General features: G+C 35.3%; 1 protein-coding gene across 1 annotated transcript; it reads right to left on the bottom strand.

The window, feature by feature from the left end:
• On the bottom strand, positions 1-13,176 carry LOC130801859 (structural maintenance of chromosomes protein 4-like). The gene is made up of 28 exons (XM_057665780.1): positions 12,793-13,176; positions 12,625-12,714; positions 12,347-12,448; positions 11,997-12,173; positions 11,755-11,885; positions 10,556-10,634; positions 10,312-10,469; positions 10,159-10,234; positions 9,900-10,028; positions 9,688-9,832; positions 8,610-8,740; positions 7,732-7,884; positions 7,432-7,621; positions 6,801-6,934; positions 5,457-5,615; positions 3,271-3,579; positions 3,002-3,178; positions 2,799-2,882; positions 2,505-2,714; positions 2,325-2,414; positions 2,118-2,239; positions 1,858-2,013; positions 1,678-1,785; positions 1,536-1,596; positions 726-860; positions 545-632; positions 391-463; positions 1-310 (listed from the first exon to the last, which is right to left on the bottom strand). The coding sequence occupies exons 1-28, from the start codon at positions 12,940-12,942 to the stop codon at positions 190-192; spliced, it is 3,738 nt and encodes a 1,245-aa protein (XP_057521763.1). The 5' UTR covers positions 12,943-13,176; the 3' UTR covers positions 1-189.
• Between the last annotated feature and the right edge of the window lie 225 nt (positions 13,177-13,401).

The following is a 13,401-nucleotide window of genomic DNA, read 5'->3' as shown; positions in this document are numbered from 1 at the left end:
GCAGCCCTAAATAGACAATAGCCATTCATTAAAGTATTCAAAATATAACTTACAAATTACAATTTACAAGAATATGTATACCAATTTACATGACACATGTAAGCGGAACTCAATAATTCATCGAGTTTCTGAACTAAAGCAAAGAAATAATCATTGATTTGAAGAAGCAAGTTCTGGTTCAATCCCTACTCAAGCAGCCTCTTGACTAACCACAAAACTACCAGGATTGATGGTTATGCTTTTCGTGCAATTATCAGTCTTATAAATACCAACAAGCCTGTCAGCCAACTCAAACATGTTGTTTCTAAGGCTGCAGGAAACAAAGCAAAGAAAATTATTGTCAAGATCACAGCAAACAATGAATAGCTTCAGAAATTACAGGGCATCCACCTTATAATAACAAATTGCGCATTTTTGGTTTGATCCTTTACGTAATGCCCCACGATTGATACATTCTTGAAATCTGTCCAAAAATAGAATGGTAAACATGAAAAACAAGAATAGTTCATACCCAAAAACATAACAATATGATTTCAGAAAGTACCAAGTGCAGCATCAATCTCATCCATCACATAGAGTGGAGTTGGTTTATAGTGATGAAGCGCAAAAACAAGCGCCAAAGAGCTGAGAGTCTGGTTCAGAAATATAGCCACGGTTGAGATTTGAGACCCATATCTCAGAATATACACAGCAACAACAAAAGATCTTGGAGATGAATTGATTACCTTTTCACCACCTGAAAGATTTGCAATATTTTTCCAGCTCTTTTTCGGCGGTCTCACACTGAAAACAACTCCTTCAGAGAACGGATCCAAAGAATCCACCAATTCTAGCTCTGCATCTCCACCAAGTGTAATCATCTACATTACCACAAGCACAAAATCAGGAACACAACAAAGTAGCCTGAATATGCTGTAAAGGGAATGAGAAAACCGGAGGTGAACAACGAAAACTGAACTAAGATATGACAAACTGCCGAGAAGGTGGGCAACCTTTCATCTAGTAGGTGAGTTGTATGGCAAACTTCCACAGCAGTAAACACAGAGGTGTTACAATAGGTATGCTTTAAAGATTAGGACAAATAGCATACACAAAAAGACAACATCATCATCATCATCATCCAACCCAGTATATTCCGCTCTTAGAAAGCTAAGGCTGGGGAGGGAAGGACGGCGGCAACTCATACCCATGAAGGAGAGCATGGCCAAAGGAGTCCCCCGACTCGAGAAAGATAAAGAGACACGAAAAACACGAGCAAGACAACTTGAAGGCCTATAGACAGAAGGACCACTACAAAAGAGAACAAAGAACTAAAAAGAAAGGAAACGGTAAGGGCAAGGGGTTGAGGGCACTAAGAGGTCAAAGGACAGAAAAAGACAACAGTCAAGCAATATTATAGCTAGGGAAACAAACATACAATACTATACATCGTCTTTGAAAGAAGTCTAATACATTAATGCCTTTCACTAACAATTCTACAAGTGTAAGAAAAATTAACATATGGAGGACAGAGCATTTAACAATCATTTACGCACCTGATACATTTCCTTCAATTTTAGAGATATGGTATTAAATCCAGCCATGAACTCGTCTAACCTGAAATCGTTTGTAAACAAGGTCAATGTGGAGTACGAAACATAGATAAACATGGAATAAACTAGGAAATATCATACTAGCCTTTTCTTTCTCCATTCATCATACTGCTTCTTTATGTCATCACGCTCTTGGGTAACTTCATGAAGTTCATCGACCCGTTCATTGTATGATGCAACCTTTTTACGATATCTGAAATGTTAAGTATATTAGTAATCTTCTGCAGCACCACAAATCAATATTTAAGCCAATCAAGATACGTACTCGGAGATTGAATCAAGATTGGGATTCAGTTCTCTCAGTTGTGCTTCCAGCAAAGCTACCATCTCCATGGCCCTCTTGAGGTCACAATCCAGGGTAAGACTCTCATCTGCCAAGGTTGCCTGAAGCTTTTCCTGGTCCACAGAATCTTTTGCAATTCTGAAAACATGACACTGTATATTAAGATGTATATATATATATATATATATATATATATATATATTTGAAAAATCTATAAATGAATTCAGTAAGGCATGTCATACTGCTCCAAATGTTTCATGCTAGCATTTTGCAAATCATCAAGCTTTTTGCTGTATACCCTCCCCTTCACTTCCATCTCTTTGTAAATTTTCTTCATGTCTTTGAGTTTGAAATCAGCATCAACCTGTTACACCAGCTATCAATGTCACTAACAACTAGAAGATACTAAACAAATAATCAATAAAAAACAATGAAAAAGAATGTACTACCTCAATTGCCCGCATTTCATCCATCTTTCTCTTCAAGCTCTCATAGTCAGATTTTGCTTTATCCAAAACTTCTTTGTGTTCATCAATTAGCTGAATTATATTGCACATTAGTAATGAAAATCAGTCATATCGTATTCTTACTGACATGAAATCTCATTATCAACGTTGACCGAGAGAAACCTGCTGTGTCTTTTTGTAATTCTCTTGCACAGCAAAAGCCTTCTGTTCTATTACTTTGAATGTTGAATTCATCTTCTCCTTCTCTTGTTGAAGCAATTCCTTTTCCTTCTTCGAATCTTCAATCCCTTTAAGCAACTTTTTAATCATTTTTTCACCAGTTTCTATTTGAACTTTGTGCCGGTTAATGTCTGTCCCGCATTTGTCAATATCCTGACGATACAACATAAACATCAGTGACATTCTCTCATTTGGGATTCCATTTCAGAACACGAATTAGACATATGAGACGCTTACAGACTGAATCTTGTCAACTTTTGCCTTCTGGCTTCTTAGTCTTTCACCTCCAGCATTCTCTATCTTAAGCTGAAGCTCGGCTGCCTAGAAAACTCAAGCATGTTTTTGAATATATTCAGAGATAAGTCTAGTGTAAACTAAAACACAGTAACTAAAATGGTTAAACAAGCTGAAAGACTACAGAACAATTGCAACTCGTGTACCTTATCCTTCAATTTCTGAGAACCATGTGTAAGCTGGGCAATCTCCTTCTCTTCTGTAAATATTATCTTCTGGAGTTCCGCAAGCCTGGCGACCTCTTCCTTCCTTGGTTGTGCCGCAGACTTTAGAGAGTTAAGTTGCTTCTTAAGATAATCCCTTTCTGTGTTCAGACTATCAATCTGTTGAGTAAAATGTAAAACGCATATCATGACACGTCAACATAAATCCTGTTTTCAAAATAGATCTTATACATCTTGGACTCAGTATTTACCTCTTTTTGAGATTTTGCTAATTCCAATTCCAAGTGTTGGATAGCTTTGTCCAAAGACTGGTAACTCTGGATAGAATCAGCCATTCTTCTCCGGATTGCATTTAATTTATCAACCAATGTCGAAAGTTCCTTTTCTGCATCAGCGACAGCTTCCCTAGAAACAGTGTCAGCACGAATAGACGTTCCCATTTTTCCTCCACGTGGTTTACCTCCACCACCACTCATAGTCCCAGATTTTTCAAATAGAGCACCTTCCAATGTAACCACTCGTCTGAAATCTTTGTTCTGACCATATGCTATACGAGACGCCTACAAAAAGAAAGTTAAACGACACACCACAAGAAGTCACACAAATAATTAAGTGACAAGAATACATTTCTTGACAATCTCTCAAAAGAGTGTGTTTCTCTATAAAGCAAAGTTATTAGAATCGCGATTAGGATCGTGGGATCATATGATCATACGATCCTAAAATGCCCAAAGGATCCAAATCAGCCATAGAATCGAAGCAAACATAGAATCCTCAGAATCCGTCAGAGTCGGGGCAAGATCAGTTAGAATCATAGAATTGCTCAGGATCTGCCAATTCTACAAATTATTCTTTTGCTCTTTTTATTTCTTTTATTTTTTTATTTCTTTTTCAGTTACAATATGTATGCATTATATAACAAAAAGATAATTAAAAACATATGTAAGCATAAAATATATCAATGTGTGATCTTGTTAGATTCATCTTAATGTATACTTTATTACTATATATTTTTTATAATTTTTGATGATGCGTATTTAAAGATATTTAGGCTCAAAAATTACTTTGAAAACTGTGCAAAAAATAAACGAGAACAAAAAATATACAAAGAGAGTAATTACTTATGTATAAATGTTAATGAATTTGTAATACCAATTGTTATCTTATAATTCAACATTGATTTAAATATATATTATTTTATATTTTTATTAAATATTTGCTATTTTGTTGGATCATCCGATTCTACAGTCCAATCCAATGATTCAATTCTACGTGGCCTCGCCAATTCAAAGTAGAATCTCAATTCTAATGAACTTGTTGTATATGATAGTAAGATAATATTGATTTAGTAGTTAATCCTTTGTCCTGTAGTTATCTTGGAGACTTCCACTAATCAATCATGAGCATATGAAACATTAATGCACAGTTGACTAAGGAATACAAGACTATAATAATAGACTTTCCAACTAAACCAGGTCAGCTCAAGACTTTTATAATAAAAATTATACCAACCAAACAAAAATGGTTAGATGATCCTAGAATAATGCGTCGGACGCCTAGAGTTACGATAAGAAATTACATATTCTCAAGTGGCAATTATAATTTTTTGATTTCTCATTATGATGAACTACAATAAAATATTTCAATAAATCACGTACATTCTTATTTATGTGAAGTTGTGAGTGACGTTTATTATCAAGAGTCATGCTAAAATCGCATTGTTGTATAGTCAATCTAAAAGCTATTAGTTCAAAACATAGAGTATTAGGATTTATTCCTTCATGTCCTTGTTGTACGATCAACACAATAAAGCGGAACATTTCCATCTAAAGTGCAATCATAGTTTTTAAAAACGCGCCTCCAACATAGGTTCTAGAAAAATCGTTTCGCTTAGTCTAAGCTCGGCTAAATATGAAAGGTGCATTGTTTTACGCGCCTTTTGCGCTTTTTTATGTCTTGTGATTTTGATTTCATTTAGGGACAAATTTTTTTAATGCCATACAACAATTAGACAAAAGAGTTGTCCTATTTGAAAAGAGAAAACAAAAGAAAAAGGATCTTCACTTGTTTTTGAAGAGAGATGAAGCAAAGAAAAAAAATAAGGATTTGCATGGAGTCTTTAAAAGAAAGCAAAATTTTATCCTAGTGCCTTTACACCATTAGGTAGCATTCTTTCAGTTTTTCTCTTCTATCTTGTTCTTTCTTGTGGATATTTTTTTTATTTTTCAAGATTCTTTATCATCTTTTTCTTATATTCCTTTGTCTTTTGTTCTTTGTCTTCTGTTTTCCAGTATTTACTTTCAATTTTTCCTTTCTTCGATCATCTTTCTACTTCAAACTACTGACTTTTTCTTTTAATTTTCCACTATCAATGTTTTGAAGCAAAAGTAGGCTTATAGAAAGATGCATAAATAACAAGCAACAAATCTTGTAGTACCTGCTCAAGGTCCTTTGCCACAACAGTGTTCCTCATTAACTCGTAGAATGCGAGTTTTAATCGGTTATCTTTGACTTTAATCAAGTCAAAAAGCCTAGGAACCCCTTCTGGGGGAACTACTTTTCTCTTTAACTGATCACTGTGTCTCTCTTGTTTTTCCTGCATTTAGAGAGAGCAAAATTCTGAGTTTGACTGAAATGCTATGTATAACTGTCAACTATCCTGCACAAGACATGGACAACTATATCCAAACAGTGCTGCTTGTAGAAACTGAATGGCATATCACTGACACATAATTCACCAAAGAGAAATCAAAGAAGAAACAGGGTAGTTATCCTATTCTATAGAGCTGATAATATCGGGGCCATTACAGTTAGGTCTTCTCACTACAATATCCATTTCATTCACAATTCAAGAGCTAGTTCTGTGGACAGACAACCACCTGAAGCAATTGGTCATACACCTCTGATCCGAGACGACAAAATCATGAAGAACATCTCCTCAAAAACCTCAAAGATAGGCCCAACAAGATATCTGCATATCGGTTGTTATAATTTCCTAAAAATGCAGGCTAATGTCAAGTCGCCTCAGCATATCAGATTAACAAAAATAGATCAGATAGGGCGTTGGACAGCAATAACTCAAAACACAGTGCACATAAAACCTCACCTTGATAAACACTAGATTATAGGTCTAGACCTCTTAACATCATGTAAAGGATTTCAAAAAACATATGTCCGAACAATGAAAGTGTATCAAGTAGCTGTGCCAAGAAGCGACGTTTCAAGTAGGACACTGTCCTTTTCAGGCATTCAAATCAAAACTGTGACGACATCTATGCAAGATCACAGCCGTAATCAGTCAAATACCTACAATTGGTATCCCATAGCAAGGATTTTCATACTTGCTCATCAGGAACGACCAAGGATAAAACAAATATACAATTAATAGATCATATTCCAACATAGTGCAAAACATCAATGGCATCACCACATAGCAATCACAACATAGGTCTTGACAGCCACTGCAACCAGATAAGCATTCAACATCAACATTTTGCACTATGCTTTTAACATCTCAATGACATTCACAAGCAATAACGTTTTAGACATAATCACGATATATAAATATATACAAATATCAAGCTTTTACCATTAAGTAAAAATAAACATATTTTACTAGTTTCTTGTAGAAACCTCAGCGCACATTTTAAATGATTTACATAGTCCATGATTTAAGAAATAAACATCAATGAGGATGTTTCAGAGCTAGTAATCTTTGGTTTTTATATGGTCTGAAGAGCTCAAGTTCTTAGTCAATTAAAAAAACATATTAGAGCTATACCAGTATCATGAAAGTTGCAACACCAAGGTTTTTGGCACGTAGCAAGTCTACACATTGTTGTGCTGCTTCAGCGGTCTCAACAAGAATATAATCAAGTCCAGGGCATGCTGTTGATATTGCAACATCATATTTAGCTGCATAAGTAATAATATAGCAGCATTAGATAGTGGAAAAATGTCCTTGATGGAGGAACATGGTGCAAAGAATGGACCAAAATGTTACACTATTTACAGTACACAAAAAATTACAGGATTGAACAGCAAAACTCCTGTATTTGTTGGCACCCTAAAGCTGGTGTTATGGTGAAAAAAACAAAAACACTTCTCCATTGTTTGATTGCTACAAGTCTTTTGCACAAAACCAAACAAATGAAACTTTATCCAACTATGTCTATGAATTAGAGAAGCACTACAATATGCAAGCCCACATGGAGGTAATGTGCACATTTATCCCAAAAAGTGAGGGGTCGTAAGGAGGTAAAATTTGTACATTTATCCAAGAGATTCCAGGAAAGCCTAGCAACTACTCCTTCCATGCTGATGAACTTGAGGAAGTATTTAGAACAACCAAATTGGAAATTGTAACAAAAACCAGATGAACATTTCCAGAACTTTTTCTTATAATGACTCACCATCAATAGCACCCAAATCGCCCATTCGCCCATGAATTCCCTTGATTTGATTTGCTTCCTTGGCCCGCAAAATCTCTTTCAGAACAGATCCTTGGTTCCTCTCAGATTCCATAACAGATACGAGCTCAGCAACCTTTTGCCTCGCAACTTGTTCAAGAGGCACAAGAGATTCTTGTTCAGTAATGCATTCCTGTCCAATTCCAAAAAGTCAATCCTCCTATTGACAATGTTGTACCATTACGTGTAAAGTACGACAAAAAATCAAGAATATCTGATAAACTCAAGAAGATTGGTGCTTACTTGCTCCACTTGACGGGCTTTAGCGGCCTCTAACTTTTTTTTTTGCAAGTCACTTTGAATGTTCGTGATGTCAATACTTTTTGATCTTATCATTTCACTCATGTCTTCCAGTTGCTTTTGTGCATTCTCAAAAGCTTTACGTGCTCCTTCATGCTGAACAGGTGGACAATAATGTTTCAACCCACAAAGATAGAAGGCATGTAGTTGAACTCGTTACACACAGTAAAACAAGAAACTAAACAGAATTTTAGTCCTAACTTGTAAAAGACTCGAAAGTTTAAACCCATTACTCCATTAGAGTCAATTGTTTGTGACATAAGAAATCAACTTCTTTAAGAGACGATTCCATCGCCATTTCCAAAGAAACAAATTATGTAGAGATGATGTAAATAAACAATATTGCAATAGAAGTTTTCTTTAATACACAACAAGTCCTAACATGATAGCGATCTTGGAGCCTAAGCAAACAAGGCTTTGAATATCACCATTGCAGATTAATTTTCATATCAATCATATTCTACCAATAGGTCCAATACAACTTATAAACATAAGCTACACAATTATACGACTTCCACAATTACGTGTCGCAATTGACTACCATATAAAAAGGAACATTAGCATGCATGAATATACTGTACTAAAATTATTCAGACCTTTAGTAACTCTTTTTGATAGAGCTTCGAGAACTTATTCAAACACGAATGTTGGGCACCATAAGTAATGTTCAATAAATGTTAATTGTTTACAGCCATTAAGAAACAGCATCAATGATACTAATTAACATTACAATTCAACAATTTAAGAGGAAAACGCACTATCAAATACTTTATTACATATTATAAGTGATTACTGAAGTCATAATATGTTTCTAGCATTACCTTTTCACTTAAAAGTTTTTGCTCTGTAGATGCAACTTCAAGTTTTCCCTTATGATCCATGAGTTGGCTCTCCCAAGGTTCCAACTCAGCACGAACATTGGCCAAGTCAGAACGGTATATCTCAGTTTCACCTACATTAATTCAGGATTCACAAAAAACTTACAAGTTTGAAAAACAAAAAACTAGAAAAATAAAGATAGTATAAAAACCACATAAATAGACAAAAACAAAGTTCAAGTTCAACCAAATAAAGTCCAGAAACAAATGCTAATACATTTTGTAATATAGTAGTAATGGTCTATTTTAAATTTTTAATACTAGTTACTTAATCTTAGCGAAGGGAAAACTAGTATGTATAAGAATGGACAAGTAGAGAAACAAGGTTGGAGAATATGATATTAAGGTCCAGTTGAGTGCAGTTGCAGTTGATGCTCCTCTGTGGCAAGTTCAGGTTGCTGTTTGGATCTCCTGCCAGGGCGGCATTTCCCTGAGGTATGTGGTTTTGTGTTATTGGCTCTCTTCTTCGGATGTTGCCTTGTACTTTCTTGCCTTTTTTGGAATAAAAATCAACTTTCGAAAAAAAGTAGAAAAACGAGTTGAGAATATTATAAACACAGATTAAATAAGTCTTATGCTAATTCTTGGGAAACTGCAAGTCTCCCAAATGCTTGTTTTACTTTCTTCCATTGTAACACTTTGGATGACAATCAAAACACAATACATTTTTCGATTCTACAGCTAATTCTTTGCATTCTTCAATTGTTTACTACCATGACAATTTCAGCACATAATCAAGTCTTTTACACAATCATCAAAGTTGACAACGAGAAGGTGATCTGTCTATTAGATGGTCAAGTGATGTTGATATGAGCTTGTTGGTCAAAACTTAATGGCACTTACCTAGACTGTTTTTTTAACTTTTATTAAATAAAAAATATAAAAAAAAAAAAAAAAAAAAAAACTAATTTCCCTGAGATATGTTGCTAGTTGCTATGAAGCAAAGATAACTCATCCATACATTTAAATAGTAAGAAACTGGAATTAACAAACCACAAGTTTTAATAGATTGAAAAGCCACCTCTAGATTTTTCCTTTATTTCTTCTAAAACTTTCTCCTCTTCCACTAGGCGCTTCTGCATTACAGGAATATCTCCCTCCAATTTTGGAATTGATTGTGTGGCATTCTCACACTCCTTTGTGAAGTCATTGATCTTTGATGAGTCCTATTTTTACACCACTAATTAGAAGCAAGCAAAGGCTAGTATGTTTTGTCAATAATTTCAGTCGTACCTTCTCAATTTTATCTTCAAGCTTCTTGATCTTTTGCTTCATGTGCTTAAAGTCTTCACGATATTTAACATCTTGCCTCTCAAACTCCTTAAACTCCTCTTTACAAGCTCTAAGATCATTTTCAAGTTCCTGAATTTTCCAACATGTAAAACGCACAATTAATGAAGCACACAAGAGTTGCTTAACTTCTACTCAATTTTAAATCTACAATGAGCAGAAGTTTATGCAGTAGTAGAGTTCAGAATCAAATGCAACAGACCTCTTGTCGCTTAAGATTCTTATTGTGTGAACTTTCAAGATCCTTCAAAGTAGTTCTATTTCCCTGAATCTCTTCTCTATAGAAGCAAAGAGAACCTTAGCAATCAAAACACTAGTTATAGTTAAAGTTTACTAATAACATGACCTGGATCACCTTTTAGACTTCATACTGTCTTCCAGGCTTAATAAGTTGTTTTGTAGTTCTTCCATTTTTGCATTGTTCTCTTCAGCGGCAAGTTTTGTAGCTTTCTCTTGCCATTTCAGCAGTGATAGTTCCTTCAGCATATAAGCCTCTGCTTCATTCTTCACATCCTGTTAGTCAGCAGAATGCAGATCCATTGAAAGACTGTATTTTTTCTCCTCTACTACGTTATTATGAATCATAGAAATGTATATACCTCTAAGCTGTCCCTTTCTTTCTCTGACAACTTAACCATCTGCACAACTCCAGACCTCTTCTCGTTTAAAGTTTCTAACCTATAGAAGGGAAAAAATCATAACTTGGTCTGTAAAAATGGAGGGCAGCATCATGCAAAAGCAGCTCAAAACTAAGATTACTATATAAACATACAGCCATAAAGTGGTGCGACTTCTTAGAAAATGATATGGGTAATTGCAAAGATCTATTGAGTTCCTCCATGTAGGTAACAACATCGAGGGTCTCAATAAGATTGTTTTTCTTATGTAATTGTTACAGAAAATCTAAAGTTAAGATACATAGACAAAAATATAGAGAAATTGAGGTATTAAAATAAGACAGAATATATTGGGAGGTGGGATATCACCCAAAGACTTTATAATTAACCAATACAATAGATTATTGATGTGTGTTAACAAGATTACAGTGGGTGAAATCTCACACTAATTTGAGCACCACTCAAGAACAAGAAAGTGTGCTACTTTTCACTAAACCCTAAGCTTGTGCAACTCAAGTACTCTACTCAATAAACACTTCTCATAATGGTTGAAATGACAAACTTATGGTGTGTGTATATATATATATGTGTGTGTGTGTGTGTGTGTGGGTGTGTGTGTGTGTGATTGAACAGGCTTGTACTCCAAAATTGTGAACAGGGGAATGTGTGCTTGAACAAGCAACAAAAGTGCTTGTCCGTGCACTAAGACACAAGCCAAGTAGAAGCTAGACTAGAGGAATGAGCATCTTCTTTCCTAAGCAAGGAGCCATCTTGTCCGAGCATACGACAAGGCCGGAGGCAGTGAGATGCTCAATTAATATAAAGCTTGCCTGTGCATAGTGCTCGGCCAGGGGTTCGAGCAAAATGACAGACCAGAGACAGTAGCTTGGCTTGTCCAAGCTTCCCTTATGCACATCCGACCTTCATCTTAAAAGACCTCAACATATATGCGTATGTACCAGAAATTTCCTTGCGACAAGCCATTAACAGCACAACTCCATGCACCTACTTCCATCTCCATACATCAACATAAGTTTTCATCAACTAAAATATCGAAGGAGATTTATTGAGTCACAACACACAAAAAAGATAAAGAGATTGTCACAAAGATTAAAAACACTATCAATACGCAGAATAAAACTACAATGTTGCAACAGCAATGGCAGAACAGAAAAACTCACTGCTTAAAAGCTTCCTCAATCTTCTCCACGTATTTGTCAGTCCCTATTATATCCTCAAGGTATTCAAGAAAACCTTCATCATGAGGTCCTTGGGATTTGGGCTTCATCAAAGAAATTTGTTCAACCTCACCCTAATTAAATAACCCCAACAAAAGCCATCCAACATGAGTAACTTTGCCATTCAAATACACATAAATAAAAAAAATACAAAAGATATATTTATTGGACGATATATAATTAACCTGAAGGATCAAAAAACGATTATTATCCAAATCCACTCCTTTGGCCTTCAATTTTGAGGTAACTTCAGTGAAGTTACTAGCTTTATTGTTAATGTAATACTTGGAAGAGTTGTCCCGAAATGCAACCCTAGTAATAATAAACTCACTGCCGGGAGCAACTTCATATTCTCCGTCCTCCTATCCAGTACAAAAGCAAAAACACTACCTTTCAGTTATTAAAAAATACAATTCGACAAAATTAACAAACTTTTATTATATAACATATCATGTGGCTACAACCATGGGCATAAGCTGATGGTTGTAGCATCATGATATGTTATACTCTCGATCACAGCAAAAGTTGCAATTACCAGATCAATAATCTCTTGAAAATGGACTGACACGGCAGCACTGTCTACATTTTGATGATTCGTGGAGTTATGAATGAGCTCGGAAACTTTGTTGAGTCTCATCTGCAAATCCAGCATTCAGCCAACTCCTTATACTAGTATATAGGCTAAAATAGATTTTTTTGACAAAATACACAACTTAATTTTAGCTTATACTTGAGATTTTTCGAAATTTATAAGAAATTAAGAAATCATGTTTAAAAGAATAAGCATAAAGATAAAAATTTTAAATGAATTACCTGTTTTGCTCTCTTTCCGAACACAAAGAGCATAGCATCAATAACATTACTCTTGCCACTTCCATTTGGACCTACAACAGCTGAAAAACTCTGCGGAAACAGCAAATTTTGAACTAACTGAAGTTTAATTTGAAAAATTGGACCTAATTAAATCAGAAAAACCCTGACCTTGTGAAAAGGACCAACACGTTGTTCACCAGCATAAGATTTGAAATTTCTCATCACCATTTCCTTAATAAAGAGTCTGGGAGTTCCAAAACCTTTGTTAGTTGACTCTGTGGTAGTCGAATCGCCATCTGATGCCATCTCTTTCCCCATTTTTAACAAGTAAATTTTGCTCGGTTTCTGGAAACCCTAAGTTTCAGCGACAAATGAGAAATTTGAAGCAAAGAGAAGCGATTTGGCGAGTCACGAGATGCAACTCGGTTACTTCACTACCGCTCCCCCTCCCCTCTCTCTCTCTCTCTCTAACTATATTCAAATCAAAAGTGAGCAAATAAACGGTAATCAGTAAAGTTCCGGAAAAGGAATGGAGAAAAGGGAAAGAAGTTTGAAAAGGGCAGAGAACGGTTTAGCGGGAAACCAAAACCGAGTGTTTTGAACTCTTGGGTTAGAAAGGTATCGGGCTCGGAATTTCTCAAATTGGGCTAAAGATGCAAATTGCGAATTTTTGAAATTCTTGAGTGAAAAAAAAAATAATTAAATAAACTAACAATTAAACTATTTTCAAAAGTAAGCGTCCAAACCCTAAAGCTGTGCTTTGGAGCTGTTCGCAGT

Source organism: Amaranthus tricolor, chromosome 15 (genome assembly GCF_026212465.1).
Source record: "Amaranthus tricolor cultivar Red isolate AtriRed21 chromosome 15, ASM2621246v1, whole genome shotgun sequence".
Classification (NCBI taxonomy): domain Eukaryota; kingdom Viridiplantae; phylum Streptophyta; class Magnoliopsida; order Caryophyllales; family Amaranthaceae; genus Amaranthus; species Amaranthus tricolor.
Note: the sequence above shows the minus strand (reverse complement) of the source record. Positions and strands in the feature narration are given on the sequence as shown.

Excerpts from the sequence above, each read along its gene's own strand:
- LOC130801859 (XM_057665780.1), bottom strand. The coding sequence starts at position 12,942 with ATGGGGAAAGAGATGGCATCAGATGGCGATTCGACTACCACAGAGTCA. Across the intron at positions 10,029-10,158 it reads AGAATCTTAAGCGACAAGAG|GAACTTGAAAATGATCTTAG; the intron begins GTCTGTTGCATT and ends TGGAAAATTCAG. Across the intron at positions 3,580-5,456 it reads TGGCAAAGGACCTTGAGCAG|GCGTCTCGTATAGCATATGG; the intron begins GTACTACAAGAT and ends TTCTTTTTGTAG.